Raw genomic sequence first — 17,206 nt, 5'->3', positions numbered from 1 at the left:
CAAATATTCCATTGAATCGATTTCTCTATTCACGTTGAAGATTATTACCATTAACCCGTTATTACCATTCTCGAAGAATGTTTGCCAGCGTCCGTAAAACATACATGTTTAAGGCATAAAGGGAAACAACCGGAATTAATTACTAATATATGAAAATTTTGCAACGATAAACGTTACATCTCGATGCTGGCTTTTTCCTAATCCCATGCACGGTGAAGTTTTATTGGAACGATGAAGATTTTATTCGCTAAGCGGATGCAAAGGCGCGCAGCTTCTCCAAGGAAAATTGGATTCTCGTGTAAAACCGCAGATACTTACTAACGCGGCAACGATCCCTTTAGGGTAATCGATGGTTCGCGATGACATACTACATAAACGTTCGCTGAGATTGCTCTCGAATTTGCACCGCAACGTGTGGTAACTGCTCACGGATCAACCCCCGTGTTTGAGGGCAAACTTCGGCAAACACGACCAACAGGTAAACGTCGAACCAGATTGTCAGAAACAGACGCGATGCGGCAATTTTCAAAGTGGAAAATTGCCCTCGAAACACGGTCGATGATCGGAGATATTACTTGTGGATCCACCTTCGTTGCATTTCTCAATTTTATATTCTACGTTAAAATTATAAGAGTACGTTCGATATAGACTTGTGTTTACGACGCGTGATCAAGCAAATTTTCAACTAAAGTCAATCTCATTGAAAGACTCGATAGCGTCCATTACATGTGTGGCTTAAGAACGACTCGAAAGTATTGGAATGACATGAAATGTCATCGTTATTTATCAGATCGCGAGGGAGCAGCGAAGAAACGAACTGAATTCGTACAAGTTACGCGCTGACGGGAAAAGCGAATCACGCGCCCTTAAAATATCGATTGCCTCTTCTTGAGGATAGTTCCGACTGATTGCCAGTAAGAATATCGTGACTATTATTTCAAACATCGACGCAGTGCGTCTTTTAAACCATAACTTTCATAAACTCAAACGCGATTCTTACTGTGTGCACAAAAAATTATAAAGTATTCCCTAACCAAACGGATCTAATGGCAAATTATCATGTCCCTGATATTTAAAAAATCGCCGGTATCATTAACTGCCAGATATCACATCGATAGTAACGTACAGATCCTCGCTTCTATTTATTGGTTCCTATCCCAATAATATTCCTCAATCGCCTTGTTTGTTGTTTTAGTATCAATGTCAAACAGAAATTCGAATCAGTCAACGATCGAGTGGGAGATGTATGATTTATAAACTGTGCTGCGTGAAAGTTGACGATTTCAGTTTCTTACACGAGAAAGAAAATTTGGAACTGTGAATCACCAGTACTGGACGTTCCTTATACAATATGGCGTCTTTGAGGCAATTTTGCATAGTATTCAACAAAACAAGCGCCACATATGAACCCGGTGAAATTGTCACCGGAAGAATTATCATAAACACGACAAAAGAGAAGTATGTTGAAGGTGAGTTATTGTGGTTATGAAACGTGACAGCATTTTCAAACGCGCCGCGTTTTAACTATGGCTTTTAACTAACCAACTTCGGCTTTTAACTATGTAGTACATATATAGTTTTCGAATTTACAGTCATTTCAAACTAAACGTGATATGGTAATTGATAGTTAAAATGCCAATATGAATTCGATATGAGAAACTGACATCTCTGCAAACAATCACATTCTTGTATTGTTCTGCTTTGCGGTAAACTGCTTTACTACGTTTAATCTGAAACAACCGTTACAGTAGCATAATCCTGTTTTCGGCAACGTTAAACGTACGTAGCTACAAAGGAAACTCGCACGTTTTTTAATTGCGTTGCCAACGAGATATACGTATAAGCCTATAAAATTGTCGTGTACCTAATCTCTGTGCGATGTTCCAACGAATTCTGCAAACAGCAAAAAACGTGTTTCGTTGAAAAAAAAAATTACCAAATGTGGATCATTCGTAGATTCACGATTAATCGTCTCTAGTTGAAGACATCGGTGTACGAATAACATTGTAGCATGAAACAATGTAATCATTATTTCACTTCTATTGGAAAAATTGCACAATTCTAATTAGGCGCGTAAGTAAATCGTTATTTAATCATGCTAGTGAGACGAACCAGTCTGACAAGATTATTGCTTTTTTATCGAACGTGCATCCAGAGATAAAGAAAGATCGATTGTGAATTTATCCAAGATCTGCTTGACTCTCGATTATAGGATTATATTTCACTGTAAGCGGATCAGCATTTGTTCATTGGTTGGAAAATGATGCAGTAGATGACATAAGGTCGCACAGCTATGCCAGCAGAGAGGAATACTTCAATTTCAAGCATAACATACTTGGTATTCCAACATGTGAGTAACAGTTTCCAAGAGATTTAAATATTTGAGCAAGACGGTGATCAGTGTTCATGACAAACAAAACATATCGAATGAAATCTACGAAATTCAAAATAAAAACGTGCTTATCAATTTTGCAGGCCAGGCAGGGCATAAAATCCCCTACGGACATACCGAGTATTCGTTTAGCTTCCGATTGCCCGGTGACATACCATGCAGCTTTGAACATGACACTGGGTACGTAAGATACACGATGAAAGTCGTTCTCGAAAGAGCATTTAAGTTCGATCACGAGTACAAAGCAGCGTTCAGCGTAGTTTCGCGTTTAGACTTGAACCTTTATCGTGAAAGATGCGTAAGGAATTAATATTCACCTCTAGAATGATATACAAACGTATTTCAAATTTACGAATTATTCTATTCCTCGCACAGTTTTCAATCCACGATGAAACGAACAAGAATTTCAATTGCATGTGCTGGATCGGGCAAGGCTTGATAAGTTTACAAATCATGGTGCCTTGCACTGGATACGTACCAGGGCAAATAATAACTACAACGATACATTACACGAGTACCCCGAATATACCGATTAGGAAACTGAGCACAAAATTATTACGAGTAAGTGATGGTTGAAAATGGTCAAGATACCAATTTCTACAATGCCGAGGCACTATTTCGTTTCGTCTTTCGTCTATTCTTTTTCTTCTTGCAGATAGCCCGTTTTCACACGGCAAATAATACAATGGTTCATAAAAAAGTATTAAAAAAAACTAGGCATTCACCACCATTTCCGATACATGGCCGTATTGCATCGGAGATTTTAGTACCACCAATAGCACCCTCTGATCTTCAATATTGTGGCATAATAGATTTAGAGTACGAGGTGGTCGTCACTGTTCACGTTTCGGGACCGTACGTAACACTGATTGAAAGTGGATAATACTTTCAGCTATTTTTATTGCTTCATATCAGATTACTATCGTAATATTAATACTAGAAGCAATTACGATATCAAAGATACGAGATATAATAACCACGACGCAATATTATAAGCGTGGTTTACTTTCTAAAATCTCAATTATATTCATCGATGATTTCGTTTATGTGTAAAATCAGGTATTCTAAAATGAGGAGACATTACCCTGTTCTGATCGGAACGATACCGTTATATCGTCCAGCTTTGACACTTCTGCATAGGGTCGTACCCTCCTCCACTCCATTTGTAGCACAGCCGACTCCATTGGCAACGTCGACGCCAGGACCATCAAACGCATCGCCAAGTGCATCAAATAATCCGTTACAAGATCAAATTATCGCTTCTACGGCTTACCTGGATATACGTAAGAAATAAATAAATCTGTGTTTAATATATGCAAAAGAAAATGGAGTAGCAAGTTAACGAGCATTACCTTTCGTCTCTTGTTTAGCACCACCATCCTACGAAGTAGGTTTGTCTCACACTCCAGACATTAGAGATATACATGAATCGGAATTAGTATTGGGTACGAATACTCCTTTTTCGCCTAAGTATCCTGTATACAACTATCCAGCACCAAGTAAGATCATGAATTCATTAGGAAACAATCTAAGTGGTTTTAATCGTAGAGTGAATTTTCAGTTGAATTTCTTGTCTTCCAGGGTTACCCAATGAAAGATTATAGGAACTGAGAGTTGATTATCCGGGTGCCTAATTCGTTCGAAACATAACAATATTCACCAACAGGTGAAAAGCTACGTTGAAGTTTCTGTATATGTTTTGACACTATTTATTAACTGACTTTAACTGTTTTATATGTATGATTATATACGCATTTGGATTGTGTTCACAAGCATATAAATATACTTTTCATATAAAAAAAAGTGTACATTTTGTTATTGCCAGCTGAAGTTAGAAGGCATTAGGGAAAAGCAACAGTTTTACGAAAATGATATATTTACACAATTTATTTTTATATCTCAACATTGTCATATTGTAATCATAATCATCATCGAGTCACATTATAATTATTAAAAGGAGACAAAAGGGAAAAGTCGAATATTATCTTTAAAAAGGTGAACGAGGAAAATTTCGTGACAAAAAGTAGCAGTATAAAAGGAATGAGAGATTCGTCGGAAAACCTTGGTAAATCAATAGATCGCAAATCGGTCGTTCTCAAAAAGGTTTGGATAAAGAGAAGAGTAAAAAACTTACAATAGCTCTTGAACACCTCTACTCGTGTAACATAAGTGGTTAAGAATATGGAGGAAAGCTTATCAACAAGTTGCAAACTTATCTCGAATCATCACTCATATAACATCTACTCTAAAGTGTATACAGCTCTTGATACTTTAGCAAATACACACGGTACAATTCACATTTTAATCACCAAATGCCCGAGAAACGTGTCATTGTAGGAACTGAACCCAACCATCTTAATGTTAAAGGCTGTCTTAAATACTGTGAACAGACACGGTCGTCATTCTTTTTTCTTTGCTTTTCAAGTACGACTTGCTATCGGATGACTGTGAAAACTTTTCTTTCGCTCATAGCGCGAATCGAGCAAAATAATTGATATGTGTTCGAACACACTTCGAAAATAATGTTCAATACAACTATTAACGGAGGTTAGACCAAGTCAATTCCAATTGTACCTTTATAGTTCATTGTGGCTGGTCCCATTACGTGCGTTTATGTTGTACATAATTACAACAATCGTTCTTAATTAACTCGTTCCGAATTAGTTCGTTAATATCGTCAAGATAAAAATTCCACTCGAGCGTCAATTTGTTGTTTCTAAATAATCATACAATCGTAACAATGCTCACAAGAACATCCGACGCAATTAAAAAAAGACAGAAAAAATTGTGCTACGACAATTTGTTTGTACGATTTTGTTTCCAATATGCTTCAAGTATAGGAAACGAATGTGTAATCCTAAATTGGCATTCGGTATCGTAGAAGTACTCGTGATGTTTAAAAATGAATTCAAAAATCGTAAATATACGTAATGGTATCATTCTAAATGGTAAATACACCTAATTTTTCTTTGATAATTATCGCAAGGTATACCAAACGATATTATACCAAAAGTAATTTTTAGGAAAAGAAAAAAAATAAGAAGAGTCAAGAATTGAATCAAATATATTAAGAAATAAGAAAAGAATAAAGCAAAATCATAATTCATCAACTTACGAGAAGTATAAAATTGGTTCTTCGAAGTAAAAGTAGCAAAAGTTCTTGGACTCGCGATTATATAACAAATGAAATGGTACTTTTATATTTTTGCGTACAACACGTATCAATACATATGTTCTTGACTCGATAATGTTTCCTGACTTTTTTGCCTTTAACTCTGATTATTCTGATTCATCGGGAGGGGAAAGGAACTGTGCGCTCCGACTTTACAAAAATTTGTTTCGCTTATATTACAATAACCTTCCCTCGATTTAAGACATTCAACCCTTAATATATTATTATCATAAATAAATTTGGTCTATCGGTAATATTGTGAATACGCCGGTATAAATACTGGCAGTATTTGGTTAAGTAAAAAAATCATGATCACTAGAAGAGGTAACTGGTACCGACTGAATAAAAGATGAACGGAACAATTATTCTCGTGCCAATTGCAAATGTTAACCGGTGAGAAACGACACGATCTATCAATCCACGAACACTATATTTGGTTGAATATATATACACGATTGTTTCTTAAACTACAAGAGATACCACAGATATATCCACACAAGAGTTGTTTTATATCCCAATAATTTGAGGAATAATCGTGTATATACACCTAACTAAACATACTGTCGATAATAAAAGAGAGCAATAAACGACACGCATGTTACAACTTCCAGTAAACTTGATTTAACATTCTTTCATGGGATTATCGGGGTATTGCAGATCTATTCACGATACGATCTAAATTTCTTGCTCTCCTATATTAACACATTGGCTTACAATTACAGTATCATAAACTCTTATTTCTCGAATATATTTAGTTTTTATATTACAATAAAATATTGCTCTATCCTCCGTAAAGAAGAAAACGGTAAAAAGGTTGCGCTTATCCAATATTTGGTACAGATTTAAGAAATTTTAATGCCTCGTGAACAGATCTACCATGGAACCACCGATAGGAAAATATAGTGAGACAGTAGATCCATTTTAAAAACAGCAGTTGTAAAGATGTCTTTTAACATTTCCATTTGATCCACAAAACTGTCCCGTGTATTGTAAACTATGGTGACCCACTTATTAGTTTCTGCAGCACTTTGTTTTAAAAAAATAATCAATGTGTTGTCGCCACTGCATGGCGCAACGGGTTCAAGACAAACATCAACATTTCGTCTCTACCATATTTGTATACATACATTCAATACAACATTAACATTAACTGAGATGAAGAAAAGGCAATTTACATTGTCGCTGTGTGTTGATCCAAGTCATGAACCAGAGGACACTGAGTTGTGCACACATAGCGTGTGTTTTTTATGGTGTGTGGTATATGTCTTTACGTAATCACTTTACATTATTACACTTTTTTTTTAGTCCACACGCTTTCCAATATCCTGGAAAGGGAAGCACAAGTACTAAATTGAAGGAAATATACGAAATATAGTGAAATTGTCAACCGAATCTAATACATGACCTTACCATAACTATAAGTATAACTTTAACCCTCTCTCTTAATGGCACCTGGTGCTTCTGCTAACCCTTTGACTTTAAGCCGATCAGCAGTTTTAAGAAATGCAGGCAACTGATCTTGCGAAACATTAACTTCTCCTGCATACATAAACTCCAAAATAGCTTGAAGATGGCTGTATGCAACATCTTTTAGAATTATAATGGGATGTTTGGACGGATTTTCCTACAAAAAGTTTTAGAAAATTAACACTTGCGTCGTATCTCCCAAAAATTACGTTCCGCATAACAGGATGATAACATACCTCTAACAAAGACTTAAAATAGGGACTACAAGCAGATAATACCATCTTATGTGCTTTACAAGTTTGACCATCACAAGCTAACGTCACATCTGTAAAACTTTTTTCATCTCGTAAGTGTTTAAACGATGATACCATATTAGATTGGAAATCATTCCATTTAAGAAAAAACTGTTGCTGTTCATCTGCCATTGTTGACGACCAATGTACCAATGAACCTCGCTTGGATTTCAAAACTGGAAGAACAAGTTTTAGTAACACACACTGAACTAAAAACATATAAAACAGAGTAATATAATTATAATAATGACAATGTTATATAAATATCACCATGCATATAAGGCCAAAAACGCATATGCACGTTCAATCAAAAAACATTTAAAAACATTGTTTAATAACTTGATCACGTTGAAACACGTAAACCATGAAACGAAGGACAAAATTTCTAGAACGTATACAAGACAATACGTTGGTACCTTGCGTGGAATTTCGTGCAGCAGATTTTGTTTAGGTTAAGCCCAAAACCAATCAGGCAACTCGTGTACGATGCGTTTGAGAATGTTTGGCAAAGCAAAAGTAGAAATAAAAAAGCAAATATCACGCCACGATGCAAATTCCTACTTTAGTATTTGAAAATACTGTGCATGACGTGTTACTTGTATTTTGTCATAACAATACGCGTACATCCTTCGGACCGTTCCGTCAAAGGCAGTCGTGGGCCCAAAACGGCCCAATAATGCGAAACGCGCGAGAAAAATAACCTAACGAAATCTAGTACTTACCTTAATGTCGCGAAGCACTATATTCTCGGTAGCAATGGTGAATCACAAAAAGAACGTGAAAAATATATATTTCCGAAAAGTTTTTACGCGAATGTTACTAATTTTTTGTTGTGGCTAATATCACGGCGAAGAAATTCGGTTAGATTCGGATCCTTTCGCCGCAGATCGGCTCGCAAATATTATACCGACTGGCTATGATTTCGTTTTCCGTCTGAAGATGTCGCTGGCGGCGTTGATTCACGCGCTTGGAGGAATATTCGAAATTCTCTCTACATAAATGTCAATCCAAAATTGTATATCGACGTCATTGCAGCGCATAAAATGCATTCCTAGATATAACATCAAAGAACGCGGTCTCCTGAAACAAAGATAGAACGGTTAAAATCACACATTATAAGGTTCAAATTCCCCTCTCGACGAATCGTTACTCTAAATTTGAACAGAACCGCTCATAATATTTTAGGACGGGGATAAAAAAACATTTCGATATCAGAAACATCATTCCATTATTCGTTCCATTCCCGTACAATTCGCATAAGGATCTCCCATCTACCGCCGATAATATCCTCTCTTACTTTGTTACTGCTAATTGCGCAATCTCACGCAAGCAATTGGACAGATATCGCTACTCGGCTAACTGACAAATCAAATGTGCCCGGTATTAGAAATCGGTTCCGATCGAGTGCCCAACGATGACGGTAACGATAATCGTCAAATCGGTTGTCCTACGAAACAAATCGCGCGTTCTCCATTCGTGTGTATATAGTTATAGCGAACGGAGGCCGCGCGTCATCGAGACGGCGCGTATATACACGTCGAAAGGCAGAAAGAGCGAAACGAAGAAGAAAATCGCATGGAAAGTCTTCCGATTTCCGTGGAAAATCCGTGGATCGAAAGAACGGCGGATTCGTGTATAAGTTCTTATAAATAGAACCGAGAAAGGCGAGCACCGGAAAAGTTTTCCTGTCGCGCGATGCCGCGACGGGACGACAGCATGTCAACCTGTAAAACGAACAAAGAAAGATTTAACCTAGGAGAGAGGGAAAGAGCGACAGAGAGGGAGGAAGGGAAAATAGAAAGGAGAGGAAAAGAGAAGGAAGGAGCGATCGGAATAAAACGAAGAAAGAGGGAGAGAAAGAAGGAGCACGGTGGACGCGCGGTATCCATGCTCTTAGCGCGGATCGCTAGAAGAGGAAAGAGGCGAGGAGAGCGGCTGAGAGGGAAGCGCGCGAGCGCAAGCGCAATGAGGCATGGAGTTGCTCTCGTCGCACGCCACATTGAAAGCTTGCGACATGCCGCAAAGCCGCTCAGTCGTGCGCCAGCTCTTGTGCGGGTGATATCGTTTTCTCGTTTTCTGGGCATTCTCTGTGGTGTACCGTAACCGTGAGCACGAAAAAGCCCGCGTAGGCGTGGTGAACGCGTTGGCGCATACGAACCACGCGGTTTTAACCGAGTAACGATCATCTTGTGTCCTCCTAAGGCTGCCGAAAGTTAGCGCGGCGCGCTTCTTCGTCCTCGAAAATTGGAATAGTCGAGGGTCACGTTTTGGTACTTGGACCAGTGTCAGATCTCGGCCCGTCCGCACGGGAAAATCCCCGGCTTGCCGCTCGAGGTCGTTCTCTCGTGGTAAAGTTTCACAGCGATACGATTGGCTCTCTGTTTTTCCGTGCACGACGTGTAATCGAATTACAATCCGAAATACGGGTAAATTATTCAAAGAAACCGAGAATAAAAACAAACGGACACTCGGATATAAATACAACGATAAGGCGAAAGAAGGTGATAGTAGAATCGCGGAAAGATATATCGTATCTGTGATGTGCGAGTGAGCAATGGAGTCACCAGTCATGTACGATTCAGCGGCCCATCAGGCTCAGGCCCACGGTGCGGCCGATCTCAAGAAATCTCAAGTACTCAACAACAATAATAACAACCATCAGAACAACAACAACAACAACGCAGCGAACAACAATAACTCTGCTCTGCAGGTGAATCATAATCACAGTCAGCAGCAGAGCAGCTCGGTGGTGAGCAAGGTCTCGGCGAGCAAGGCTAGCCTTCACCAACAGTACGCGGAACATTGCGCCGCAGCCGGTGAGCTGACAGACCTGAATACGCCAGAGATATCGTTAGATCTGCAACATCTGATCGATGATAGCCACTTCAACGACGGCCTGCTAGATATGTTAGGTGCTAACAACGGAGCCGTGAAACATGTCAGAACGCCGGGTTATCCACGTACCACGCTCGCATATATGCCGCAACCTGTCCACAGCGGAGCGAGCTATCATCAGGGCAGCAACAGCTGTAGCGACAGCAACAGCTCGAGCTCCGAATCGCCCAGCATTAAAGAGGAACCGCTCGACCCGGCGGACTATCGTCGTCACTGCCCGCAATATCCACCAGGCGGATACAGCCCAGTTACAAACGGACCGTTCGCCAACGGAGCACCAACCTTCACAACATTAACGCCGTCCACGGTACCTGGAGGGCATCCCGGTGCACCGGTGCACCAACCACCGCCTCGGGGAGGACCGATGAAGCCTGTGATGGCGCATCAACATCACGCAAACACTGCCGCCGCTGTTGCCAGAAAACAGACCAAGGCCATCGACAAAGCCAGCGACGAGTACAGAAGACGACGCGAAAGGAACAACATCGCGGTGAGGAAAAGTCGCGAGAAGGCGAAGGTACGATCGAGGGAGACCGAGGAGAAGGTGAAGCTACTGGTGAAAGACAACGACCTGCTCAAAAAAAGGATCGAATTGCTGACGGAGGAACTGAACGTTCTTAGGTCTCTGTTTAGCAGCGTCGGCGTGGTACCGGAACAGCTCCATCGTGAGATCTCGAGGCATCTCGATCAATTCCAACAGCACGCGGTGGGGCCCATGTAGCGCACGACAACGTCGTCGTTGAGTACCACGGTGGCATCGTGCCGCCTTTATTACGCCCTTCTCTCGTCCACCGGTATCGGCCTTCGTCCCTTGCCTTTCGGGTCGATTCCATTGCGAAAGAGAGTCATTTCGAAGCGACTTCCGTTTTCCGGGTTGCCTGATGGTTCAGCTCCATCCTTTCGCACCCGCGTCATCCGGATCTAAGTAAAAAAGAATGTCCTGGATCGACATTCGTCGCGGACGTTACTGCGTCTTTTCTCGTTTCGTTCCACGGTATGGAGAACGCGAGATGTACACGTGCGTTTGTTCGACAGAAACGACACACGCAACTCGCGGACAGAAGAAAAGACGCAATGGGAATGGAGAATAGAGAGTAAGACGAAGAGAGAGAGAGAGAGAATATCTCGTGGAGCGACGGGAATGAAGAAACGAAAGAGGATAGGAGAAGAAGGGAGAGGCGTGACTCGTTTGAAGAAGAGACGCTCGTCGGTTTCTCCCCGGGGAGAGCTTTTCGGCAGCTGAAGCTTACCTCGATAACCTCACGTGTGGAAGAAAAGTGCCTCTGCTCATGACGAACTTTTGTTTACACCAAGTGCATCGGACACTTTCCCCCCGTTCGTCTGTACACGACACGCAATGAAACGAAGAAAAAGATTTAGAAAAACGAAAAAAAAAAAAGAGAGCGAACAGAAGACACGAGGAATGATTTTCGAGGCTTCTCACGTGGCCACCATGTTGCGATCCTCTTCTTCGGACCTTCGGTGTTACACGAGAGATAGATGAAAATTAATCGAGATGGACGATCGATTCATTCGATCTTCTTTGTTTCTTTCTTTTTTCCTTCTTTCGTATCTATCTTCTATCTTTTTTTTCTTTTTCTTTTTTTCTCAATGTACGTAAGACTGGGTGGTGGTTACCGCGTGTCTCGCGAGTTCGCCACCTCATTCGATCGCGTAATTCGCAACACGAAGACACGTTGCGACTCTGAACAAATCATGCATCGATGTGTACAAGCGCATCAATCACACTCTCACATACATAACGCTCACACGTAACTCAAATACTTACATACGTAGAGGCGCGTGCTCGCATATACGTGCACCAACACGTGCATACGCGTATCGATGCGCGCATATGTAAATTCATTTGCATAAATCTTTGATTCTCTTTACATTATACATTTTTGATGCACCTTCCACTGATCATACATACGAGTACAAAGCAAAACACGCATATTTACACATACGTGCACATACACAAATTTATACATACAAATCTACATACAAAGTGACGATGCGATGGCGCGATACGTACGTGCACCGCTTTACGTTCAGACTCTTAGATATCGATCGATCAAATTAGATTATCGTTCTTATTACCAAGTACCTAAAAAGATATGCCGAGATACCATAATTTGCGATCAGCATCGATGCGATAACAATGTCCATGTTACCTTCTCGATTCATGTGTTGTATTTTCTTCGACAGGGTGAAACGGCGCAACCATACCCTAAAAACACATACACACACACACACACACACACACACATATACACGGGAAAAAAGAAAAGCACTCATATCACATGCCCTTGTATTATAGCTCTATTTTAATTTTATTATATTCGAGATGTATGTACATAAAAAAAGCTAATATATTTTGTTAGAGAAACGAAGCGAAGCGGACTCGTGTTTTTTGTGAGAGAACGAGAGAGCGTGAAAGGACGAAAGGGAAGAGAAAATAAAAAATTATAAAAAATGTCGAATGTGTGCGAGCATGTGTCTAAGAAAACCAATCGTTATAATTATACGTGTTAATGTGAACGACGAGTTAGGCGATTGCGGCGAGAGGGGAAGAGAGGAGAGATAGATAATTCACCGACGTTACCTGGGATTTGGTCTAACCAAATCCCCTTTATCTTGAGTTACCGTAAAAATCGCGTGAAGCGGGCTTCATTCTTTTTTCTTTTTGTCTTCCTCGTTCGTAGATTCGATCGCGTGCGAGAGAACGATATTTGTTATTACCTTATATACGTACTTGTGCGGCAAGTTTAATACTTTTTCTCTTCTTTATTTTATTTTATTTTATTTTATTTTATTTTATTTTATTTTATTTTATTTTAATGTCTCTTTTTCTAAGACGTTTATCGGGTCTCTCAATGATGCACGACTCAAACAAAAGTGTGTACGCGTTCATCACTTGCGTGTGTATGCCCGCGTACATCACGCATGTCCGCACACGAGCGTGTACGTGCATGTGCACGCGTTCCTTGGCGTATGACTGATGTATGTTAGGTACGAGATTACCTGTCACGGTTGTCTTCTTGTCTATGCACAAATATATTTTGATATAAAAATCACGGTATTTTTTGATCGCTCTAAACTCCTCCAATTTTTCTAAAATATCCCGCATCGTATCCCCCCTTTAACGTTCTTCTTAATCTCTCAATACTCCAACTCCAATAAAAATGAGACGAACAACAGTCACCAGGGAGCACCGTTTTGAGAATCCCTTTATCTCTAGACAAACTGCAGATAACATGGAATACCAATTAATACGAAACCAATTGAGTCATTCGTAGTCGCTTCCATATTACTCATAACTGTGCAAAATTCAACCACGTACAAAGAATATCAGAAAAAGCGAAAGGCCAGGAAAAAGCTTTCAATCATTGTCTTTGTAGTCACAAATCGTTTAAAAACGTATACACCGTTTATTGCGATGTAAAATCAAACAAACCAATCAAAATCTACCGTTATCACAAAGAACGTAAACCATGATGAGACACTTTCTCGAACAAGGTTTTTTACATAGCCAGCATAGGAAATTGCGAGATAGAACTTTAACAAATGTAACAAAACACGATAAAACCACTTCTTCATGTAAACAAATCTTTTACGGGCAGAAAACGACAATATAGCTGACGGTCATTAATCCGGCAATAAAAATTGAGTGTGTCGCGTACGTAGACAACGGGCGCACAAGCGGAAAGCGATCGGCCCTCTCAGCGGCGCGAATCCGTCGGCGAATGAGTCACAAGATAAGTTTGTTGTTAGTCAGATAAATAGATTAACGCTATTGTAACGGTCGTGGCGTTCTTTTTGCGCTCTGATGGGACAGGATACGACCGCTCGAGATCTACACGTGCGAATCACTGCATCGAACGCAATTGCACCAGGAAGTAGACACGTGCGTATAATTCGGTCGAAAGTACTCGCGGTACAATATGTAAAAAGAATCGTGAGACGTAATGTTCACGTGTTTGCTTCTTTCGGCTAAAATCGTCGATCTTAACGCATTTTACTCGTTGTAAATATTTCAGTAAACCCCTTTTTGTCAGTAAATGACACTACGAAGAGAGTATTAAGATGAATGGCATACGACTGAAATAATCGAAGCACGTGACTTCTATCAACAGGTTTTCCAACTCGCAACTTGCTAGCGTCGCTTTGATGCACATGTTTTCAACTTCTTTTAAGTTACAACACGATGTTTCTTCGATATTTTTCAAAGATATACAAAGATTTAGTTCTTATATGGCTAATGATCGGTAGTATTTCATTGCTTCTTATTCACGCTCTAAATCAGGATTATTAACAATTCGATACCGAAGTAGCCGGTTTTCGTATTCATCGGCATACAAATGCAAATATAGTCATTCTTATTGATCGAGCATCGTCGCATTATCTTATCGATTAATCTTTTTGCAAAAAAAAGAAAAAATAAAGCCTCTTACAGGCACATCTTATAAAATGAGAACATCGATGATTTCTGAAAAACCTTAGAATTTAAGATAAAACGAGCAAAAGTTATGATTCACTTGGCACGGTGTTTCGATCCAGCGCAGCGTTAAGAAGGTAACATAATTAGTCGTTAGCTTACGTCAATCTGTCCCAGGGCTGAACACCGCGGTCTAAATATACCCAAATACGACTGTCGTGTAGAGATACTGTGTGAGAAACTCGTGCAAAGAAACGACATTTTCCAGAATTACCACTTTCTACGAGAAATACTCGGCTTAAATGTGCATACGGATACGGAAGGAAATGTTTGAACAACAGATGCCATTGACTCGTTCCACTAATCGTCGATGTAACAGAACGCGACTTCTCGCTTTCATGACGGTAAACTAACGTTGACACACCTGCTGCGAACTAATCGATACTGTAATTTTTCTAAACGTTACATAACCGAGAAGCTGATGTACCGAGGATTGACGTTACCACCTGCGATCTAATCATTCATCGCTCCATTTTCCCGGACAAGACGTTTTCCAAGACTCCGTCATCCTCAACAACTCACGGGCAGGAAGCGAAATAATAGTGTTGCCGTTGTCGAAAGGTAGAAAGGTCACCGAGGTGCTCGATGCTGTGTACCGCGTTAAAAGTATGACATAATGCAACGAGTTTTGACGCCGCGATGTCTACGTGCACATGTCGCGGTCGCCGCTAGTTTTAGACACAAGCACTGCCAACCAACGCCAGCTACGTGGCCGTAGCGTGGATTTCGGCAGGGCCGTGGAAACAAATAACGCTATTTTGTCATTTTGACGATTGTGTACGACGGAAATATGCCGAGTATTTCCTTCCAAAGTACCAGTGTCACATCCAAAAGCGACATCCTCGAGATCGAACTGTTGTCGGAAAAAATGTACGAATGACCAAGTCAGTGATCTGAGACCAAGTCAGAGATACTATATGCAGTACTTTTGTAGAACTTACGCTGCCACGATCTCGTCGAGGGGGTTCTTCTTTCGCTACGAGTTGGATTTTGACAAAGTCGCCGTCATTAGCGACGCACTGGCAACGGTATTATTATCCACCCTCCTATTATTCGTTCGCTCTCTATTCTGGCTCCAACGGTATATGGGTTAGGGCCAGTTCTAGCAATACCGTTTCTCACCCACGCACCCGCGCCCGCGCTCGCTTCTTTTCCCTTGCTCAAAGAGGAACGCGTACTCTCGCATAGAAGCGAACGTATTCACGCTGCGTCTAGAGCAACGCGAGTACTCGTGTGTTTTTAAGAGCTCGTGAAACGATCGCGAATGCAATTATCCTTTGGAGCGTCGGATTGACACCATGGGACAACGTTTATGATTTGTTTAAGCGAATCGTGAAAGGTATACAGAGATCTTCATCGTACTTGTTACTTGACGAATTATAGAAACACTCGGCAACGCCACTATTACCTGTTCTTTCGGTAAAACAGAAAGGTATTGTGCTCGTGTTGCAAATAGCGAAGCCAAGGTCTTCGATGTAAGTTAAAAGGTGATTTATTAACTATTCTCTTTGCCTCTTGAAAAGAAAATTAACTTTCTTCAGGCATTTTACGATCCTCGTCGTTTTTACTATCGTTCCTAGTAAAGCATAAACCCACTTCTTAAATGGAACATACGGATCCTCGAACGATCCTCCTCTGAACGAAGCTAGGTAAATTGGAGGCGACACGAGTCGAGAGAAAGGAGTCGATGGAAACGCATGAAAATCTGATTCCGCCAGTAGGGGAGGACCCTTTGAACAGGGAGAGAAGGTTCCTCTTATCTTCCCCTCCGTCCGTTGCTCCCTCGGATGGATCGAAAAAGTATCTGGCCCAGAGTTAAAAGGGGAGTCTCGTAGATCGGCATCGCGGTTCACTGCTGCGAGCACGATGTGGGTGTGACCTGGTTTCCGAGAGTTTCACTTTCCTGTAACATCGTTGCACGGAGGAGGTAAGGAGGATTCGACCCCAGAGTTACGTCATGCATTGTTATGCCGGCCGTAACGGGTCGTAGACGTACGTGCGGAACTCCGCGGGAATTAAAATAAGCGGCTGACTATTTTGCCCGAGTGGATGAAAACTATGGCTTGATTCTAGAGGGAACGTCGCGAGCTGCGCGATTCGTCAGAAGCGTTCACCGTGCTTGATTGCTGAGTCACAAAAACGGAAAGCCGGATACAAACGTTAGAGCGTTCCAACCGTTTGATCCTTCGCCGAGCCCTTGGTATTTCTCTATGACTCCTCGTTCACGCAAAAAACTGCTAAATCCGCGCGAATCAAGTTTTCCATAACGTTCTCGATTCGAATCTCCGTTCGAATACGAAACACGAAACGCTCAGTTGCTTTGGAACGGAGCATAAAGTCGATCGATTTACGCGGATTCCACGGCGTACAATGGCAACATTAACGAATTCATAACGCGTGCGATGCGTAATGCACGCGCTCGCGTGTCGACGTTCATGTACGCGCCTGCGCCTATCTTCGCCACGATCCACGAGCGTGTGGCGGCATAT

The 17,206-nt window shown here is 41.0% G+C and overlaps 2 protein-coding genes and 1 pseudogene across 3 annotated transcripts; 2 read left to right on the top strand and 1 right to left on the bottom strand.

Moving 5' to 3' along the window:
* Nucleotides 1-1,351: 1,351 nt before the first annotated feature.
* Nucleotides 1,352-3,996, top strand: LOC117212500 (annotated as a pseudogene).
* Nucleotides 3,997-4,263: 267 nt separating this feature from the next.
* Nucleotides 4,264-8,232, bottom strand: LOC117212478 (longitudinals lacking protein-like). 2 transcript variants are annotated; one of them, XM_033457359.1, is made up of 4 exons: nucleotides 8,047-8,232; nucleotides 7,268-7,500; nucleotides 6,975-7,188; nucleotides 4,264-6,889 (listed from the first exon to the last, which is right to left on the bottom strand). In XM_033457359.1, the coding sequence occupies exons 2-3, from the start codon at nucleotides 7,454-7,456 to the stop codon at nucleotides 6,994-6,996; spliced, it is 384 nt and encodes a 127-aa protein (XP_033313250.1). In that variant the 5' UTR covers nucleotides 7,457-7,500; nucleotides 8,047-8,232; the 3' UTR covers nucleotides 4,264-6,889; nucleotides 6,975-6,993. The 2 variants fall into 2 exon arrangements, with proteins under 2 accessions (XP_033313250.1, XP_033313251.1); XM_033457360.1 differs by lacking the exon at nucleotides 8,047-8,232 and adding an exon at nucleotides 7,741-7,987.
* A 1,086-nt stretch (nucleotides 8,233-9,318) lies between these two features.
* Nucleotides 9,319-13,296, top strand: LOC117212477 (CCAAT/enhancer-binding protein-like). Its single transcript, XM_033457358.1, has one exon. It carries the CDS (start codon nucleotides 9,879-9,881, stop codon nucleotides 10,938-10,940), a length of 1,062 nt encoding a protein of 353 aa, XP_033313249.1. The 5' UTR covers nucleotides 9,319-9,878; the 3' UTR covers nucleotides 10,941-13,296.
* The last annotated feature ends 3,910 nt before the right edge of the window (nucleotides 13,297-17,206 follow it).

The sequence above is a fragment of the Bombus bifarius genome, unplaced genomic scaffold, assembly GCF_011952205.1.
Source record: "Bombus bifarius isolate JDL3187 unplaced genomic scaffold, Bbif_JDL3187 scf7180000008307, whole genome shotgun sequence".
In the NCBI taxonomy this organism is placed as follows: domain Eukaryota; kingdom Metazoa; phylum Arthropoda; class Insecta; order Hymenoptera; family Apidae; genus Bombus; species Bombus bifarius.
The sequence above is the reverse complement of the archived record's forward strand: the minus strand, read 5'-3'. Positions and strand labels throughout refer to the sequence as shown.

Coding starts and splice junctions, on each gene's coding strand:
- LOC117212478 (XM_033457359.1), bottom strand. CDS start 7,456: ATGGCAGATGAACAGCAACAGTTTTTTCTTAAATGGAATGATTTCCAA. Junction 7,189..7,267: donor ATTTTAAGTCTTTGTTAGAG/GTATGTTATCAT, acceptor AACTTTTTGTAG/GAAAATCCGTCCAAACATCC.
- LOC117212477 (XM_033457358.1), top strand. CDS start 9,879: ATGGAGTCACCAGTCATGTACGATTCAGCGGCCCATCAGGCTCAGGCC.